Source organism: Chaetodon auriga, chromosome 1 (genome assembly GCF_051107435.1).
Source record: "Chaetodon auriga isolate fChaAug3 chromosome 1, fChaAug3.hap1, whole genome shotgun sequence".
NCBI classification, from domain to species: domain Eukaryota; kingdom Metazoa; phylum Chordata; class Actinopteri; order Chaetodontiformes; family Chaetodontidae; genus Chaetodon; species Chaetodon auriga.
The window spans coordinates 24,982,347-25,002,506 of record NC_135074.1 but is presented as its reverse complement, the minus strand read 5'-3'; the positions used below and the strand labels follow the sequence as shown (position 1 = coordinate 25,002,506).

At 41.1% G+C, this 20,160-nt stretch overlaps 1 protein-coding gene across 7 annotated transcripts in view; it reads right to left on the bottom strand.

The window, feature by feature from the left end:
* cdkl5 (cyclin dependent kinase like 5) overlaps positions 1-18,018 on the bottom strand; it is a 35,124-nt gene extending 17,106 nt beyond the window's left edge. For 4 of the 7 annotated variants that reach the window (XM_076731281.1, XM_076731298.1, XM_076731332.1 and 1 more), the window contains exons 1-7: positions 17,396-17,999; positions 14,637-15,005; positions 11,419-11,453; positions 2,136-2,181; positions 1,919-2,055; positions 1,408-1,528; positions 413-472 (exon numbers count right to left, since the gene is read on the bottom strand). In XM_076731281.1, coding sequence (XP_076587396.1) covers positions 413-472; positions 1,408-1,528; positions 1,919-2,055; positions 2,136-2,181; positions 11,419-11,453; positions 14,637-14,673 — 436 coding nt within the window. In that variant the 5' untranslated portion in view covers positions 14,674-15,005; positions 17,396-17,999. Of the gene's footprint in view, positions 1-412; positions 473-1,407; positions 1,529-1,918; positions 2,056-2,135; positions 2,182-11,418; positions 11,454-14,636; positions 15,006-17,395 lie in introns of all 7 variants that reach the window. The other 3 variants (XM_076731290.1, XM_076731307.1, XM_076731315.1) reach the window with 2 other exon arrangements.
* Between the last annotated feature and the right edge of the window lie 2,142 nt (positions 18,019-20,160).

Sequence of the window (20,160 nt, the reverse complement as noted above, 5' to 3'; positions counted from 1 at the left end):
TGAAATGTAGCTTTGGCAGATTCATTGTGATAACAGACACCAGAGTAGATTTTATAGTGCTGGCTGGCCGCTTCCCAGTGGCAGCATTGATTCTTCTGATACACAACTTACAAGGTGACAAATTAATGGTGGGATTTTTCACAGTGAACAGAGCCCAAGAAACCAAAGTGCCCAAAATGGAATCACAGCTATAACTGCAGAAATCACAGATACTTTGACAGCATTGTGAAGAATCCGCACCTACAGCACGAGGTCCAGTAAACCCCCAGAAAAAGCAGATTCACTCTGTCAATTCTCTTTATTTGACAAGGCAAATGTGCAGAGAGTGTATGTCTTCACTGTGCTGCACATGTAAATCTCTCCTGACAATATGGCTGCTGGAAGGAGCAGAAGGAGAAGAGCGAAGACTCACCGAAGTCGCAGAGTTTGAGAACATCCTCCGAGCTGATGAGGAGGTTCTCCGGCTTGATATCTGGAGAATAGATCCAGAGAAAAGGCCGTTAACGACAAGCTTCAAGTGCATCAGTGCTCTAACATTCGCCGATTCACTTTAAGAAACATGACAGGAAAAGTTTGTAACCAGTGTTGTTACTTAAAAGTCTATCTGAGCCTTAAACATTTCACTGACAGTTAAAAGATGTAGAGAAACTTATTCACTTAACTTTTTTTTTTAATTTCTGTTTTCCTACATCAAAATAAATGCTTCAAAGACACAATGCCAAGAACAAATTATACCAGGAGAAATACCACATGCTTGTATCAGTTGGCCTACAGGAAATGAAATTTAAATCCATTTTTAAGTCTGAAAACACTGTAGTCAACCCTTAAATTAGCCTGATAATCAGACCGACCGTGCTGACTGCTGTTAGTTGAGTTCTTGTCGTTTTACTTCTGTTATGCCCTCACAGGTCGGTGCTGTTTGGTGTGTACATGTGCATCCCTCCAACTACATTTTCAGTTGACATCTAGAAACTGTGGCAGTGGTCGCCAGGAGCAGATAATGTTTTTGCACACTGATCAAATAAATATGTCAAAATGCCAGTTTTACAGCTGCTGCCATCTCACACTTCAGACACTAAAGATTTCTTCTTTAAGTGGGTAAACAGCTGTGAGTGAGCACCAAACCAACAATACAGAGTCCTTGAACCAGGCTACCTGTAGATATTCATATTTATTTTAAATTGTGTAATGTAACTCCCTGCAGGGGTCATCTACAGTACTCCCACTGTAATTTCTCCTTTTTTAAAATGAATTTCCCACAATCAAGCAGCAACATCTGACTTAAGGAAGAAAGTGCCACAAAATTCGCTAGGAGTCACTAGCAGATTTTTCCCCTTTAATGTGAAATTGTGATTTTCATTTGATGGATATTTTTGCAGCAGAGACATGAATAAAGAAACTGCTCACCTCTGTGCACGATCTCATTCTTGTGACACCAGTTGATAGCTTTGATGAGCTGGTAGATGTAGCTGCGGACTTTATCAGGCGGTGCACCGTTGGGCAGTTCCTCTAAGAGCTCCAGCATGTTCTGCAAACCAAAACGAATTGTGTAGCTGCAGGTGTAAATGTGAAATAAAGCATAATGCTGCTGACCCTTTCCTGGATAATTCTTACAGCTTACAGCTGCTTCTTCTTCTTCTTCTTCTTTTTTTTTAATAAACCCTGACCTGGGAGCGAGAGGGGACGCTGTGCTAAAATGACTAGAGTACAGCATGCACATGAAAACTGTCATGAAATAAACACTTGGCCGGATACCCTGGCAGCACAGTGGGGAACACCATTATTCACCAACAGCATAGTTCATATGTTGCCATGGTGATGCTTTTTTATGCTTAACCGAGCAGTCTCAACGTGCTGAAACTTCGAGTCAAGATACAGCAGAGCAGAGATGCTGTGTGTGATGGGTGCACACACTGACCCTCTCGACATATTCGAAGACAAGGTAGAGTTTCCCCCTCCTGCGAAAAGCCTCCTTCAGCTCCACGATGTTGTCCTGCTTCAGCGTCCGGAGCATCTTCAGCTCCCGGAGAGTCGTCTCCTTGACCTCCTCATTTTCTGAGCGAAATGAAAGAGACAGCAATGACACAGCTGTTCGGCGCTTCCTCTCCCTCCTGTTCTCTCGCTGCTTCACTCACCTTCACTGTCTTTGAACTTCTTGATGGCCACCAGCTCGTTGGTGTCCTGTGGAGAAACGAGGACGTGAGGCGTGTTAAGGCTGAGGAAAACAACGGATCGGGTCAAACAAAGCCCTCAGACAGACAGACAGACAGACAGACAGACAGACAGACGCAAAGAACGTCAAGATAAGTATTTGCAGAACGAAAGGTAAAGGGAAGAAATGTGAGAATGTTTAAATAAATTCATTTCCTGCTCTTAACACGAACAAAAAAAGTGTGCCAGCAGTGCCAACACAAGAGCCGTGCAGGCGCCCTCATTTCAGTTATTTTACCACAGGGCACTGGCACACAACAAGCAGCACATCCTTGGCATCGTTATTATGCATCTTTGGTCTCCTTCAGCTTCCTGCAGGTTGTTTGACTGACCTTGCTGAATTTAACAAGCCGGTGTGGTTGCAGATAGAATGCTACAGTTAAGACATCTGATATATAAAGTGCTTAAACACTGGTCAGTATGATATGATGAACAGGAGAGTCACAAGATAATCACAGATGCACTCATATGCAGACAGGAACGTCAGGAAAATGGGCAACACATGAATATAATCAAATATAAAGTACGCTTCCACCACCCTGCTTTCAGTGGAATATATGAAATATCAGGCTACACCGTGAGCTTCCCATTACTGAAAATGAGATTTATAAGGGCCTTTGAAGGCTTAAATGATTCCCCCACTGGACTGTGTTTAAGGGGAAATATCCTCAAACTGAAGCAACAGAGGGGATTGAGCTTCACATGTTTATAATTCCATTTTAACGCCACGTCTCAGAGAACATACAGCAGGCTGGTCAGGACTTGATGTTGTGGATGGTTTAAGCCAAGAAAGTGGTGAGGGAGAAAAGTCTGGTTTAAGGTAAGATTACGCCATGTTTTTGGCCTTTTTAATGAGCAGTGAACATGTTTGTGGGGTTCAATACAGACCTTGACAAACGCGGAGGGCTGTCGATGCACGGATGGATCTTTTCTGTCTTTTTTGTCTACATGCGCTGCAGCCATGTGCTTTCTCATAATACATCTAATGTTTGCAGTGGTGGAAGGTTACTAATACATTTACTCATGCTGAGGTACTTATATTTGACTTGAGTATGTCCAGTTTATGCTATTTTATACCTCTGCTCCACCACATTTCAGAGGGAAATGTTGCACTTTTTATTTCAGAGCATCTATTTTACTACTGTAGTTACTTTGATTTTACAACTTACATACAAAACTGGACTTATTAAAAATGATGCACTGTTCCAGATTAAAGGCCCCACATCGCTCACTCTGTTTTCTGTTATGTTGCTGATTAAACCTGCTCAGGTTGAGGCTCTGCTGGGATGGACGTGAGGTGTGTGAATCCCTGAAGGCGGAAACTAAAGCTGCCAGATGTCTCTCAACATTAAAAAAGACAAATTTTATAGTTTCCAGTTAGTCCCTGTCATGGCGTTTTTGTGCCCACGTCTTTGATTAAACGGCCCATCTCAACGTTGGGCCCTGAGGCTGTGGCGGGTGAAGACGGCGGTCCAGAGGGGATCAGTCTCCCTCTGTCTTCTGCCTCACTCACTTTCCTCTATTGTCCTTTTGTTTACGCCGTTCAGACAACAGTGTCGCCTTCAGTTTCGAGAAGAGGTCTCGCGGTGAGGAGCTGCACGCCGCCCTTCCTCACACAAGACGATTGTTTGACTGAAAACACTTTTGTTCAGCGCTTTTCACTTGAGTGACGGAAGGAATGAAGCATCGTAGATTTACAGCTCTAACAACACTCACTGCTAAAAAAAGTAAAGTTACAGTATCCACGATAGCAAACTGGGAGATTTACTGTGTTTATCAGGCAAAACAATATACCAGCACCCATCCAGCACGTGTGCCTTTTCCAGCACCGTGGCAGCACTTTGCGACGTGCTGAAGACGCTTGTGCTCAAGTGTGGAGTCTCTGACCTCCAATGATTTACCTTTTGATCCAATGTTAAGTCAGCACACCCAAAAATAGCTCCAGACTTGCAGATTTTCCGCTGATGACACGAGCAGGTCCTGATTGTCACATTACACAGAAGAATAAAGCTTGAAAGCCTCACGTTTATGTCGCGTAAACTAAACACACGTCTGTTAAATAGAGGACATCATTATTATGCTAAATGGGAAAAGTGGGATATATTTATCAATGGAGCCAACAGGACAAACTCCCTGTCTCTTTGTGCATTTTTTGTCCCTTTTCTTTTTCCTTTAGTCTGTCTTTTCCCTTCTGTGTGGGTCTTTGTGATGATCTGTTTGTCATCTTCCTTCCTGTGTTACTGGATTGATGAAATGCTGGACAAATATTTTGGTAGACGATTATAAAAACAAAAATGTCGACAATGTCAAAGCATGTCCGTTGTGCTACTCTCGATCACGTAACAGCGATTCAGTACAACCATTTTCTGTTGCAGACACATGCACGCAGTGAGGCTTCACTTGAATAACCAGGAAAAATCTTGGCAGCTATCAAGTCAGGAGCTCCACCTACACAAAGTAAACTTCTGATAAGACAAAATGTCAGGATTGGCAGTATCCTCCAGTCTTGTTTCCTTGTGTTCTGTGTGTGTGCGTGAACTGAACTGGGCGTGGTTCACCTGCTGCCAGCACACCTGAGGTTCATCAAGCAATCATCGCTCACAGTATATAAACCCCGGTCCTCCACTGCAGTCTTTGGCAGATTGTCAGGAGTCCAAGGTGATACTTTGTCCTGGCTCCTGTTGTTGCTCTTGGTAAAGTCTGCTCCGTGCTCTGTGCTCCTGACCTCACGTCTGTGTTTCGTCTCCTCTGCCTGGAAACCTCTGAGCCATTCTCCACCTGCAGCTCCTGCCGTAGGTCAGCCAAACTCTCCCCGCCTCGTCTCCCTGATCTGCCTTCATCTGCTCTCACAAAAAAACGCTTGCATCGATGTGTCTGCTGCTCTGATTTGGGGTCCTACGAGCTCACACGTCATGACAGAAAATTCAAGAAAAGGTATAAAAATCACAACACTGGCATGACAAACTAACTTGGAAGCGATATCTTGCAGGTGAAGAGGTAATTTGGGGTTTAAGTATGGATTTTACATCAATATGATTTGTTTAGTATAAATCTAAAAAACTATAAATAAATCTAGCTACCAAAAGTAAGTTGAGCCCAATGTGATATCTTCATGTTACTTTTATTATTTCACTAAAAGTCTAAAAGTACTCATTAATACCAAAAGTATTCAGATTACAAAGATTTAAAACAGAGAAAATCAAGCCAAACCCCTCTGCTTGACTGGATATGTGTTTACATGATAAACTGCTTCAACAATTAATCACCCATCAAAGAGTCACTGATAAATCTGTTGATCAGCTCCTGGTAATTAATTATCATATCCCTTTAATGCAGCATAGAGATACTGTATGGGCACCGGGAAACACAGACTACCGTGTAGGTTGTGCTATTGTCACAAATTCAAGATAACACATAAGCCTCCATACACACACCCACATACGCTAATACAACACTTCCATAAAGTGGCAGAACATTGCACAAACGCGAGCACACACTCGCTCGGCTAATTAAATGTTCCATCGAACGTGTTCTGTACTGTAAAGTCCACATAATTTATGGAGGAACACACGTATAAAAAGCATTTCATTCCTTCGTACTACAGTTGGAGTCTCTTCTGAGTCACCTGGATGAGTGTTAGCCTGCTGCTCAGAGTCTCTATGACTGTCTCACCCATGCATAGGTCTGCTGTAGACTCCTAACAGGGTGACCCATTTACCATCAGCATAGTCTCCATGTTCAATACCTCCCTCTGCATCTCCTCTCCATCACACACACACACACACACACACACACACACTCACACGTTGCTTCTCTCTCTCCCTCTGCCACCCGTTTCTCGTTTGCCCTGCTTCCAGCTGAGAAAAGTAAAAATAACTGCTCTCTTGCAGCAAAGCTAAAAAGCTTTTATTGCCATGGTCTGAGTCTCTGGCTCCACATGTGAAAATAAATCCCCTACATGTGCTGTATATCAGTGGGAAACATCTCACTTCTTAGCAACTTACTGGGATGCTCAGTTTAACATGTGGCGCACTGCTAGCTGGTGTCTAAATGTGTATGAAATGCAGATTAGCTGAGGACCAAACTGACGGTCCAATAAAATCAGTTCAATTGCTGCAAATCTTACTGGCTTTGGTTTATTTGTACTATGAAAGCGTGAAAATATTGTGCTTCAGCCACAGTTTATTTAAAGACAGCTTGTCATTTTTTAGTGATTGAGGAGTCCTACTTGTTGGCTGTTTCTCAGGTTCTCTGCTTTCATTTCTCACACAGTCGTTCAACAATATGACGCATCTCCTGCCGCTTCCATGACACAGATTAGAAGTCATAATCAATAACGAGAGGCCTCTGTCTCTCCCGCTCAGGCTCTCACTTGCTCTCTCTCTCTCCACATTGCATACAAATAACAATCAGTATGTTAGTAGAGAAACATTGGTCTCACAAAGCAGCATTTCGCTTCAGCGAACAAAGTCCTTATTCAGAGCACTTCAGCGTTCCCCACATTAGAGACGAGACAAGGGTAATGTGACAACACATTCACAGTCAGCTGCAGTCTGCATTCTAACACATCCCATCATGCCGACTGTCCTTTCGTCTCTTTTTTACCTGCCTCTGTCGGGGTTGCAGCTTCTCCTCTCTCGCCATCGTGTTCTGCTTACCATGACGTTTTGTTCGCGGCTGCAGAACGCAGGCGTGTGCACATTTAGTTTTTCACTCAATGTATATAATTCATGGCTTATTTGAAATTTTCATGAAGCGTACAGGGCTGAGAGAACTTCTTGGTCAAAGGACAAATGTAGGGCGTAAGATGAAAGAAACATGTCCATGCGGCACATATGAGAAAAGGGACCAGACGTCAAGCACTCACAGAACTCCATAATGAATTAACCTGTTTTAAATTCAGAAACTCGCACAGGTTTCACCCCAGCTTAGTTTATCGTTCCCTTCATCTCTCACACAGTGTAAGTAGTCATAACCTTGATTCATTTTCACTTCAGCCTGAGAGCAGGAAACAATAATTATGATCAGAAATCAACATAAGATTCGCTCTCTGAATGTAAATCCTCTCCCGTCCCTTCTCCTCTCTTGTTGACTCTGCCGCGACTGTCACTCCTCCCACAGTCGTCCTCTTTGGCTCTATCTGTCGAGTGAGGTGTTTTTTAACAAATATACTGTGTTCAGAAATGTGCTGACAGAAGAATTCAGGCTAAAAATGTGTAATTCCTTACAGTCTGAGCCACACAGATGAGTCTTTACTGAAGAAAGGTGTTGATTAAAGTAGCTCGCTGTGGCTAATGTGGCTCAGGTTGATTCAGTTTAGCAGAGTGATAGTTTTTCCATAAGTGAGAAATCTATTTTAAGTGTATAAAATCTATAAATAAGTGAAGAGACAGTGTGAGTCTATCTGGAGGATAAGACCCAGTGCAGTGCAAGAAAGTCTTTTAATATGTTAAACGCTTTAGTACAGAGAGAGAGATATCATTGTTAATGATATAAGTGACTGGCTGAGGAGTAAGTGCAGCCTGTTTACCAGTGCCAGACCCCCGGGGCCCAGACCAACCTTGACTCCTAGAAATGGCATTTACATAGTATTGATTTGCAACAGGAAAGTTTCTTTCTTACAATTTTTAATAATTGACATAATTAGGAATTGCTGTTAATTAACACATTTGCAAAGTTGAAAGATATTGATATTAAATGTGTCAGCAAAATGTTCAACGACAGCGTTTCTCACTGGTTTTCCCTGCAGCGTCTGCTCTGGCAATACCATATCTGCTGGAGCATCCAAGGGAGTAATTTCCACATGTCCCTCTGCGCTTTCCAAAATCCTTCTGCCCCCCCACTCATTTTTATTACTTCAGCTTGATTTCCTGAGTGAAGTTTCTCTGAACCTTGTTCTACTACTGTGCAGCCACCATAATCCACACGAGCGAAGGTCTGACTTGACAGAAATGTTTATTCACAGTTTTGCCTTCAATTGCTGCTGAGTGGCAAAAGCAATAAGCTGAAGGAGCAGCATGAGTGTGTTTCACCTCTCAGGCCACATGTAGAATGGAGGTCTTTGGGGCTACATGCAGCCTGAATGGAAACCCTGCAGGCGTTACCAGCGCTGTGAAGAAGTCATCTGAACTATGATTTGCAAGTTAAAAAACTTTATTTAATCTGTATTTTAATCTACTGTTAATTATCGTCCTCCAATGCTACAACTTAACAAAACAACTGCAACATTTATCTGTCTATGAAGGAAACTAAAAGTGATTTTAAGTGTATGTATTACACTATATATATATATATATATATATACATATATATATATATATATATATACATATATATATATATATATATACATATATATATATATATATATATATATATATATATATATATATATCTTTTCTGTTTTATTTTAAAGTCTGTAATGATTCTGAATGAAGGTCAATGTAAGTCACATTATTAAGTTAACATGAAATTTGGTGTCTGAAAACAGTGCCACAGGCTTAATGAGCATAATAGCTGATATAAGGTTATATATTATTACATTTTCAGCTGCACTAAATGTGGAAATGACTATCTGGTGTGACTCCTGCACAGTTTCCTCCCAGCAAAGGGTGTCTAATATGATCTTTAATTACAATTTCCAGCTCTGCTTTTCCACACACTGTTGAATAAGGACACAAAGCCTCGACTCTCCTCTTTCTGTCTTAGAGCTGCCATGTGCTGCCTTGAAATGGCACATTTCTGCCAGGGTTCTTGAATGTCTATAACATGTGATCCACAGTATGTATATGATAATATATATCTGGGAGTTTGAGCAAAAACACCCCTGATTTCTTTTTGATTTATCACTGTCACTAATATTTATATGTGCTCCTTCGCTATGACGTTATATTTGGCATTATGGTCACCATCGCTGGTGGAACTCATGGTGAAGTAAATCAAAGCAGGGACTAAACAACGGTCGAATTAAAAATCTAAACGCATAAAAGCACAGGCAGTTCATTATTATGTTTCACCTCCAATGTCTTCTGTAGTTTATTCATTATGTTTCATCAAGCAAATGCTGGATAAATTGATTTCACGAGTCAAATGTGTCATACCCTATGATAAACTACAAGAAAGAACTTGTTGATGTCTCACCTTTCATTCAGATTAAACTCTCAGTTCACATCACTTTACTAATGAGGCCTTGAATGCAGGTGCTAATAACAGTAGCAGTAATCTGCCATTAACCCCATTCCTGCCTGATCAGTTTGATAACAGTGTTTTGATGGATTTAAAGATGTTTCTCGGTGTATTCACTCAGGTGCTGTACATAAATAGATTTACTTTCTGTAGCCTTCTGAACACATTGTTCCTGCTCTCTAAACCATCACTGCTCCACTCAATATGGACAACATGCCAAACAGTCTGGAAAATGCCTCCATGAGCCAGTTTCATTATACGCATAAATCTGCTGTGCCTGTGTTCCAGTTCAGGTCTCAGTCACCTCAGCGGGTATACGGTGGTTTGAGAGGTGGTCTGTTCAGCTGCTGTCAGCAATACAGCATTTAAAAGCAATGGAGAGTTTGGGCATCTGATTTTGGATTGTGTTGGTGAAATTTAAGGCCAGATTAAGAAACATTCTGGACAAGATAATTTCATAGAAGGTTTTTAGAAAGGCTCAGAAGCACATGTCATATTTTCCCAACAACCCATCTTAAAAGGACCATTAAGGGTTTCTGTATTTTTGAATTAACTGAGTAGTATAAGTAAGTATTTAATACATTCAAAAGCTTGCTGCTACCACCGTATAGGACTGTCATTTAAATTTGAAATTCAAACCACACTTTGAATGTTGGGAAAAATCTAATATTCAACCTAATAATGATTTAAAATTCAAGATTTACAGTGTATAAGTTCAGCCCGTGCTTCATCTCCATGAAAGTACTGTCAGTGTGACCTGTTGTCCCATCAATACGCCTGCTGCTGTTCTCTTTGCGAACAGAAAAGTGAGAAACCTACAGAGCTGTGTGTGTCAACAAATACTCACAACACCAAACCATCTGAGAAGAAATGTGCGGAAGCCTTTTGGATTTGACTTTGTTGACGTTGTTGTTGTTTTTTTGTTTTTGTTTTAAAGTGACAGCCCTGGTTTGATATGGTGAGCTTATCATGGCTAATGTTGGCTAATGCTAGCAAGCTTTAGATAAACGTGTATTTCTCTGAGCCTGTTTGCTGACTGACTTTGTGTCACTGTTACGTTGTATTTTAGCATTTATCATTACTGTCACTATACCTTAAAAAGTGACTTTTTTTTAGTTTTGGAGTTAAAAGTGGAATAAATAAAATTGTAAATTAGAGCTATTTTGGTATTTTGTTTTTTTTCAGCTTTTTTTTTGGAAAAACTGTCTTGAAGACTTTCTGATTTGCTACTCTGATGGCAACAGGTTGAAAACATTGCCTTTACTTGATGAAACATCGAGTGGCGGAAGATACAACAGCAGCGAGCTGGGATCCATCCAGTCAGTATGTTAGGCACCACTGGATGAGTCACACCAGCAGGCCTTCCATGCATACCAAGCACGTTAATAACACTCATTTAAAAGCCATGGTTGTAATCCTCATTATGCCCCACTTTCTTGGATAACACTCAGATTCATGCATACATTGTGACATAAATAAAACATGTGAGAAAGTAGGTCAGTGCCACTTTGTGAGTTTGCACACCGCGAGCCACTGGTGACATCAGGGTATTGTAGACAGTCTTTCCCAGCTCGTGTGTCAGTGTGTTATTATTGATGATGTTGATGCACATTAAATTAAACTCTGCTGTAGTAACAGAAGAAAAGTTCTCTGATATTTGACAACTTTCCAAAGCACAAAGTAATGGCCTTACATTGTTAGTTTTATGAAAACAACAGTCCCAAAACAAGCAGCAAATACTCATATGTAAGTAACTTATGCGTATTTTGTGCATATTTGGCATTTTTACTTGAAAAGCAACACAAATGATTAATCGACTATCAAAACAGTTGCCGGTGAGTTTTCTTTTGATCGACTGTTCATTTACTCGATTCAATGTTGCAGCTAATCGTCTCCATATTTGCATTTAATTCTGTGCCATCATCTGATATTCATATCATAAAATACTCTGCAACACAAAGCCTTCATGGCACAATAATGCAAACCATAAATATTTCATGCAAATGATAAACGCTGTCTTACCTTATGCCTGCACTTAAGCACCACTCCATATGCTCCTGGACAGACAAAGACACAACAGATCAATAAAAAGTCAGATTGCATGCTTAATGTTCCACATCTTAGTGATATTTTGGCCTCCTAAACCTCAAACAAACATGCTCGTAGAGAACAAGTGCAGCAGGTGAGAACCACCAGAGAAACATCGGTTAATAGGTGAGGCGGAGGCATACGTACTCTCCCACACACTGAACACACACACATACGCCTATATCTTTGACAACTACCACCACACACACACACACACACACACACACACACACGCACACACACACACACACGCACACACAGTGTCCCTGCAGCTTTGCCAAGCACATCATGTTCTCAGTTGATCATCCATATTTCAGATGTCAGGTCTACAGCTGTAAATCTGTATTTTAGGCAGGTCAGTCAGACTTGCATTGGTTGAAGTGAATTATTTTTCATATCTCTCCTCTCGTCATAATAAGGTTAGATAAAGGCTGCTAATCTCAGACACTACACGTCCACTCCCAGTTGTGTCTGTACCAGTTTGAATTTCTTATTCAACTGGGTAAAGAGGCTAGAACAAACAAATTATCTCCATAATATTCCTCGTTCTGGTTGCCCTGTCAGTGTAATATTACCACTGACTGGGCATTGTGCATGATGGACAAATGAAAAACAAGCAGGTGAAATCAAGTCTTTGCCCAGTTTAGCCAGGCTGCTAATTTACAAATGGAAATCATCTTCAGGGCCAAGCCAAATACTGTCAATCTCTTTATTACTTCTGCTCTCTCTGATGTCCCAGTTGGCTCAGGGGGATGAAGGGCTGAGGTCGCACTCTGTTTCTAACCTAGCCTGTCATATTAGCATCTATAACAAACTGTGTTTTCCTTAAGACGGTACTTTCATTGTTCCCTTTTGAAACGCTGAAACAAGGTAAAACAACAATTATGCTGTTGCCTCGTGGTAGCTGTATTTGTTGAATGCTGACAGGTCTTCATGATCTAGTTACGATACCCTTTCATCTATGGATATTATGGACAGAAACACGGTGTTCCAAAAAGGCAATTTGTGAGCTCTGCTTACACACAGAGCACAAATGGCTGCAGCATCACTTTTCGCATGTAATTTCACTCACAAATTGCAGGTAAATTTGTGAGTCCTTCTGTACAAAGCTCTCACGTGGGTCACCAGCATGTTTGTTTTGATTACTGAAATGTGTCGAAGTGAACCTGAATGATTCCATGATGAAGCAACTGCGTTAGAAAAGATCTTCTTTGATAATAATTTACAGGGGAGAGGAGAGAAATGACACCCAAAGAGTATTTCTGTAAGCAGAAACACTCAATCAAGGAGCTTAAATTAAACAGTTAGTGGTTTAATTAGTGGTCATTTCCCACATGACAAACAGAAAAACAATGACAAAATCATTAAAATACAACTTTCAAATGAGAATTTAAAACGGCAAGGATTATTGTCTTTGACTTACACCATCAGAATGACTTGAAAGATGCTACAAGCACAGTCAAATTCTGCACATGGTGGCTTGAAGACAAGTAAAAACCCAGAAAAATGTTGCAGTGGTTTTAAATCTTCCATCATTTGACTCCAGTCCTTTGTGTATCAAACTTTTGGATTAATTTATGCTGACAGGCACTGATGTAGATCACAGTTAGCGAGAATTATCAACAGTACAATAAACACTCAGTTACTCTGTCTTCTCACATTAGAGTGAAGCCAGGGATGCATGTCAGTCCGACTCACTGAAATCAGCTACAAATGACGCTGCTGACTGAAAGAAATCATTTCTGCATGCTTTGATGTGTGAAGGACCCGTGTGTGGAATACTTGCGAGTCATTTGTGGCTAGACATCAAATCTTATCCTCATTTATTTCATTTTCTGACCAGTCATCAATGCTGTCACTGGAGCAAGAGTTGACCAGCGCGCGCACACACACACACACACACACACACACACACACACACACACACACACAAACACACAGACACACACACAGAAGCACAGATACACAAACACACTGATGCACAAAATCGAGGCTTATGCTCATGACCTCAGTATTTTCAATACTTTCTGCAAGGATGAAAGTTTCACTGTGAGGGGAATAAAATTCTGGTCCGGAAAACTTTAATCCCTTTATAATTTAAACTTTTCTCTGGCTTGAAAGTAGTCTAAAGATATTTGTATTCTGGAAAAAATATTGCTCTAAGCCTAATGAAATACCAAAATGTCACCACTACCAAGTGAAAACCTGTTTCTCCACATGTGGTTGCTCTCATATTTTCAGATCTGTTGAAGGATCCAACAAATCCATGGACTTACATATACTCTGATAGCTTATGGTAAATTCACCATATTTTACATTCCCACAGCACCATTTGCATCAATACTACAGAGTCTTCTCCTTATAAGACAAATACTGGTTTAATTCACTAATTAATTCCAGTTGTTTTTACTCTGCTGGTTTTTCAAAGTGCAGTTCAGTTACAGTCCGTGAAATTCAGCACTGCTGCAGATTAAAAGCCCACCAGGAAGGGGATGGATCGTGCCCTTTGAGCTGCTGGAGGGCTTTTAATGTAAAACACCAACCCAGGAAGTGTTGGTTTTCATTGATGTTAACTTAACAACGCTTGAAAAAAACACGACAAAATGGAAGCAAGTGGGAACAATTGGAGAGTAAAAACAGTATTTCTGTTAGAGGAAGTCAGAGCAGCAGTGTGGTGAGTAGGACAGGACTCTTATTGCACTGATGAAAATAGAAGTGGGGAAAGAGACACTATCAAGACGACACATAAACATGGAGGATGTTTGCATCAACAGCAAATTAAAATGGGGGCAGATCAGGTATAGGGATAAAGACCTGTCTAATATGAACATGCTTCATATTCTCTCTGCAGCTATGGTAAATAAAGGCCTAGAAACTAGAAATTACTAGTACTGTCATATTCCTTGTGAGGACAGTCTCTATGAGCATTGTGTCAAAAAGCTCCTCCAAAGGAGGTATGTTGGAGATACAAGATCTGACAACAGTGATACGTGGGTTTCAGGTGCACAATGCAGAATGGAACTAAGAGACACAGATTCAACACAACAACAGTGGAGATGACCTCCCTGATCACTGGGATCAGAGCTGTAGGTTAACAACAATCCACACGTTCTGCGAGTACGCAGTAAAATCCGCTGTGTTAAACCACCCACCTTCTCCCACAATGCCAAGGACTTCAAACTTATTCATCACATCACCGAGGGTGGGGGCTCCTCCAGCAGGTGAAATGAGCTGCTTGGGTTTTAGCGGGGAGACTCCTGCTTTGACCTGAGGCTGGCGGAGTGAACTGTAGCGTCCAGGAGAAAGGTGGCGAGCGTCTGACCACACCCCATCTTCACTCCTCCCCTACTTCAGCTTCTCTCTTCCTCACTCTGCAGCGCTCTTCAAGCCTTTATGTAAATGTCACTTTCTTTTATTTCTGGATCTGACCCAAGTCGTTTCAGTTCTCTCTGAATTGCCTTTATTCCATGTCTTGAGGTCGTGCGTCTCGTACTTCTGTCCAAACCTCCACCCGGTCGTACCTGACAGAGACAAGAAGCAAGATGTTACAATATGCTGCTGAAGGGTCATTCCAAGGTCCAACTTCCCATCATTCCTTGCGCAGGCACTAGCATGCTGGTGGCATTCCTGGTACAGATGGTGGCTAACTAGGACATGTAGATGCACAGGAAGGCATTTCCTCGAGGACACATTTAAATCATGGATGACTTAAGCCTGACTTCCATACACTCATCCTATCCCATCTCCTCCCATCAGGCACATAGTCAATCTGGAGGATGCTGCAAGGGTGACAGCCTAGTGTGAATGTATAATGGCTGGCGGCACTTTTAAGCCCTGCCTGCTTTGCTTTGAGGGTCTATCTTTGTAGTTTGCTGTTGGTCAGTTGGTCCACCACTTAGGTACAGATTGAAATATCTCAACAACAACCGGCTGTACTGTCATGAAATTACATACAGATTCTGATCCCCCAGAGGATGAATCCTACTGGTGGTACCCTGACTTTTCCCATTGTGGCACCAGGAGACATCTTTGTTTCATAGTAAAACGTCTTAACAACTATTGGTTACATTGTCATGTAATATCCGTGGTGCCAAGGGGCCGACTCCTTAGGACTTTGGTGATCCCTTGACTTCCTCTCTAGTGCCACCAGCTGGTCAAACTTTCCACTTACCCACTAAAATATCTCAACATCTACTGGATGGGTTGGCACATTTTCTGGTACATGCATTCATGGTTCTTGATGATGTATCCTACAGATTTTGGGCTCTTCCTCTTGTGCCACCAGCAGGTTGACTTCTGTGTTTTTTAGTGAAATGTCTCAACAGCTCATGGATGGATTGCCATGACATTTGGTACAGATATTCGTGTTTCCCTCATGATGGATTTCAGTAACATAGGTGATCCAGTACTTGAGTTTATGAACAAATACCTGCAAAGCTACAGACATGTTGACAATGTTGGCATGCTAACACACTAAACAAAGATGGTGAGCATGAAATTTGTACACAAATTCATGTCTGCCTCAGGATGAATTGTAATAATTTAAGTGATCCCCTGATTTTTAATAAAGCGCCATCATCAAGTCAAAATTGTGCCCAACACTTTGATTTATAAGCAAATCCCTGCAAAACCAAGCACGATCACATCAGCTTCAGCTGCACTTTCCACTTAACCCAGTGTATAATTACCTACAGCTCTCTGTTGCTGCCACATGTAAAATGTTGAACTGTGAAGGTTGAAATGTGCAAGGATTTCACATTCTCACAACTCAACCCTTACTTGGTTTTCCTCCCAGTTTCCAAGATCATGTTCTACATTTAAACACATTCAATGATAAAGTATTTTGTTTCAGGAAGAAAAAAAAAAAAAATCAAGCTCAGATAGAACAATTATATCCAAAGGCTTAGATCTCCTGTCACACATCCAAAAACTGACCACGGTTATTAAATGCCTCTTTTGTAATGCGAATGCTGTTGGACTGGAACCATCAAAGCTTCTCACAGTATCAGTCCAACTTCATTTGTATAACACTTGATTTATTCAGCAGTGCAACAAAAAAGACACTTTAATGTTGATTTGGCTCATGTGCCTGTGTGGGCGTTTTCCTATGCAGTGTACACTCCACACAGCGAAGTCTTTCCAGGGGAAGTGATAAGGTGGATGTTGAGGCCATCCATGGCTAGTCATTTAAGGATATGGTGCTGCCACTGGGGAGTGATTAGAGCCTTCCTGTATTTTGTCCTAATAGACAAATATACCCCGAAAGCCTGCGACTGGAGCAACGTAGGATGCATTAATTCCTGCCCTCTAGGAAAAATGTTCCTAAAAAATGGGTACAGCACAGGATCGGTGTGTTGATAAGCTGCTTGCTTGTCCTTGCAGCCATCAGGCAGACAGCTGGTAAACGGAAATAAGGTGGACAAATCACAGTGAAAGTCCTGAAGATACTGATAGAACGGACTGACACATTCATCTTGCAACAAGCGCCTGCATGCAAAGGAAACCACGGGAAGGAGTGAGTTTGTGAGCGTGAATTTAATAGGCAGGTGCGTGCGTCCGCGTGCACGAGGCTATGTGTGTGTGCGCGTGTGTATATGAGGTGAGGGAGAGAGGATAGTAATGCTGCTCTCTCTGCACCGAAACTGCGTCTCTCTCATCGCTGCGTTGCGGAGCGCACCACCATTCCATCGCTGTCCACGCGTTTCTCAGCCTACACAGCAACCAGTGCATACATTAAATCGTAGTTCACGGACCAATGTTCACGACAGTGTTGCACAACAAGATCCACAAATAGCGTTTACCCATAACCCCGTAATTAGACATCATTTCACGCAAGCAAAAACGTATTTAGGATAAAAAACAATATCCATCGCTCTGCCGTACATCATTCAAACCAATGAACCTCTTTTACCTGCAGATATGATGTGTCGCCTGTGTGAGGTGAGAAAGCTCAGTCTGTGAAGCACACAGCATCATGCCCATGAAAATGATGATGTGGGAACAAGACGGAGAAACATCATGTGGACCGACAGGAGGAGGGGGGGAAGCCCAGGCCTGTGCGTCGTGACACGATCAAATATCCTACTCACTCAGTCTCTGGATGGAGATGAGACCGAATCCGCAGGCATAACGCTGATGACGGGGCATCCATGAACCGTCAACAGTTCTTCAGAGGCTCCGTGTTCATAGCCTCAGCATCAGCTGGTTATACCAGCAAAATCGTCATTCCTCTGAGCGACGCCGCGGACAGCCAATAGAAACACGGACGTCTGCGCGTTCCAGCAGTGGTCTTTACATCCAATATGAGCTGTGATAAAATAAAACTTTGGGCTGGAAATGGAATCCAGCTCATAACCTGTTAAATCCTCAACATGCCTGATCAGTCACCCTCGGGGAGGACACAGATTTCACGCTGTCAGTGACTGATTGCGCTGCCGCTTTGCCCCTTTTGGTCAATCCATGTTGTGCCAGTGATTAAAAATCTTCCTGCAGCTTGTCTCCACTCTCTCCCACCTACACCTCCCCTTCATGACTGCACTAATTGGCGAAATCAGTGTGAATTCACTGGATTCACAGACACTCGGTCTGTTTCGTAATGAGCAGGTGTTACGAAATGTTTTGTGCATTAAATGCCACCGGCTGTTGCAAGACGCCACCTTTTCACCAAAGGCCATTCTGTGCTTGACCTCCGCAGCATCCCTTCAGCTCATCCTTCTACCTGAAACAACTTGATAAAAACCTCCATTATAATAATTGTATTTTTATAAACAGATGTGGTTTAATGCAGCTTCATTCTCTGACACGAGCATTTGATATTTTCAGGTGATAAGCACTCGTGCTTTTTGTTTTCCCTGTCAAACAGGCAGTTTGTACTGCAAACTCCTGCATCAAAACTACAAGTGTATAATTGTACATAATAGCACAGAATGACCCTTTACCAGACGTTATCCAATACATCCTGGACTGTATGACTGATGCATTTAATGCTGCAGTTGGTTAACATGGGGATAATGTAAGCACTTTATTGGATAGAGTAAGCATTAACAATGCATCTTCATTTAAAAGACTGTCATTTATTGCGTTTTCAAATACTTTTAAGATAAAGTAAGTAGCTGCCAGATAAATATAGAGATAATTTTGTCTGGTTGACAAGAGAGGAAAAGAATAAAGTAGCATAAAATATTCAAGGTAAGGTACAAGCACTTGTAATGAAGTAAAGTCAATGTGCCACAAGTGGCCTATATGATGGGACAGTGTGGCCTGACTCATCATTACTGTGGCCTGTTATCATCAGACATGAAGTGACATTTTATATTTAACTTTACAGTCACAGTGCAGAGTCGCACTCATAAAATGTGGAACATTTGGTCAGAGTCGTCGCCAGAGAAAAACTTTCTCACCTTCTCCATTGCCACATTTGGTATTTGAGAGAAAAGTGTGTGAGATAGATATCTGAACGAGATTATTTCACATTTTTGTCAGTGACAGTTTCACCGGTGGAAAACACTGAAGTTCTTCACTCTAACACATATATATGGAGTTTTTTCTTTTCTTTTTCTTTTTACCATTGAGAGACTGTCAGTCACAACATTTCTGGACTATTCCATCATTATGTTTTAAGTTGTAATCAGCAGTTAAGTAATTTAGTACTTTTACTCAAGTACTGCACATAACACAAATTTGAGATACTTGTACTTTATCTGAGTATTGCTACTTTATACTCCACCATATTTTAGGGGGATTTATTGCAGTCTTTACTGCTGTTACACTAATTTACAGATTAAGACTTATCAAAAACACAACATATCAATTTACAATAAAATGAGATCGACTCTGCTGATCCCAGGGAAATTAATTTCATTCCATTTATTCACCATTTTAGCTTATCTGATAGAGACAGCGCTCACTGAACAGCTGAAAAAAAAAATGCAAATGAACCAGAATTTATATAAAAGGTTAATTTTTATCAGATTTTGAAAGGTGATTTAAAAAAGCCTTAAATAGACTGGTAATAGATTATCAATGGGCACAAAATAGTGCACATCCATGACACATGGCAGTAAGCTGGCTACAATCCATATTAAACACATTCTGTGAAATATGACACGTTTTTAGAGATCAAACTATGCAGCAGAGTATAAATTGCAGTAAAAGTACTGTTGTGACCCACTGAAAGTATGATATAATGAATTACAGGTGAAATAATCTGTCTGTAAATACTTGTATTTGTGGAGTGGTTCAAAGATGAGTTTTAATGACTTCAGTCCAAGTGTATGAAAACGTCTGACTTCAGATCAAATGAACTCCACCACCAGCTCCAAGTACGTATAAATGTATGAGTATTAATAATCTAATGAAGTTACATACAAACACTCTAAGTGGGACCTTTCTGCATAATGAGCACTTTTAATCCTTAAGTACAATATGCTGATACTTTTGTACTCAAGTAAGATTTTGACTGCAGGACTTTTGCAGCAGAGTATTTGTACACAGTGGTATTAGTACTTTTAGAAGGATCAAAGGGATTTTGGGTTCTTCTTCCAGCATCAATCATCAATCAGTTCAGCTCCTTAATGAATTAGTCTGGTTCTTGTATTATTATTATTATTATTATCATTTTTTAATTTTCCATCCACTCACATGAATCTGACCTTCCACTTCCTGCAGTTTTATCTC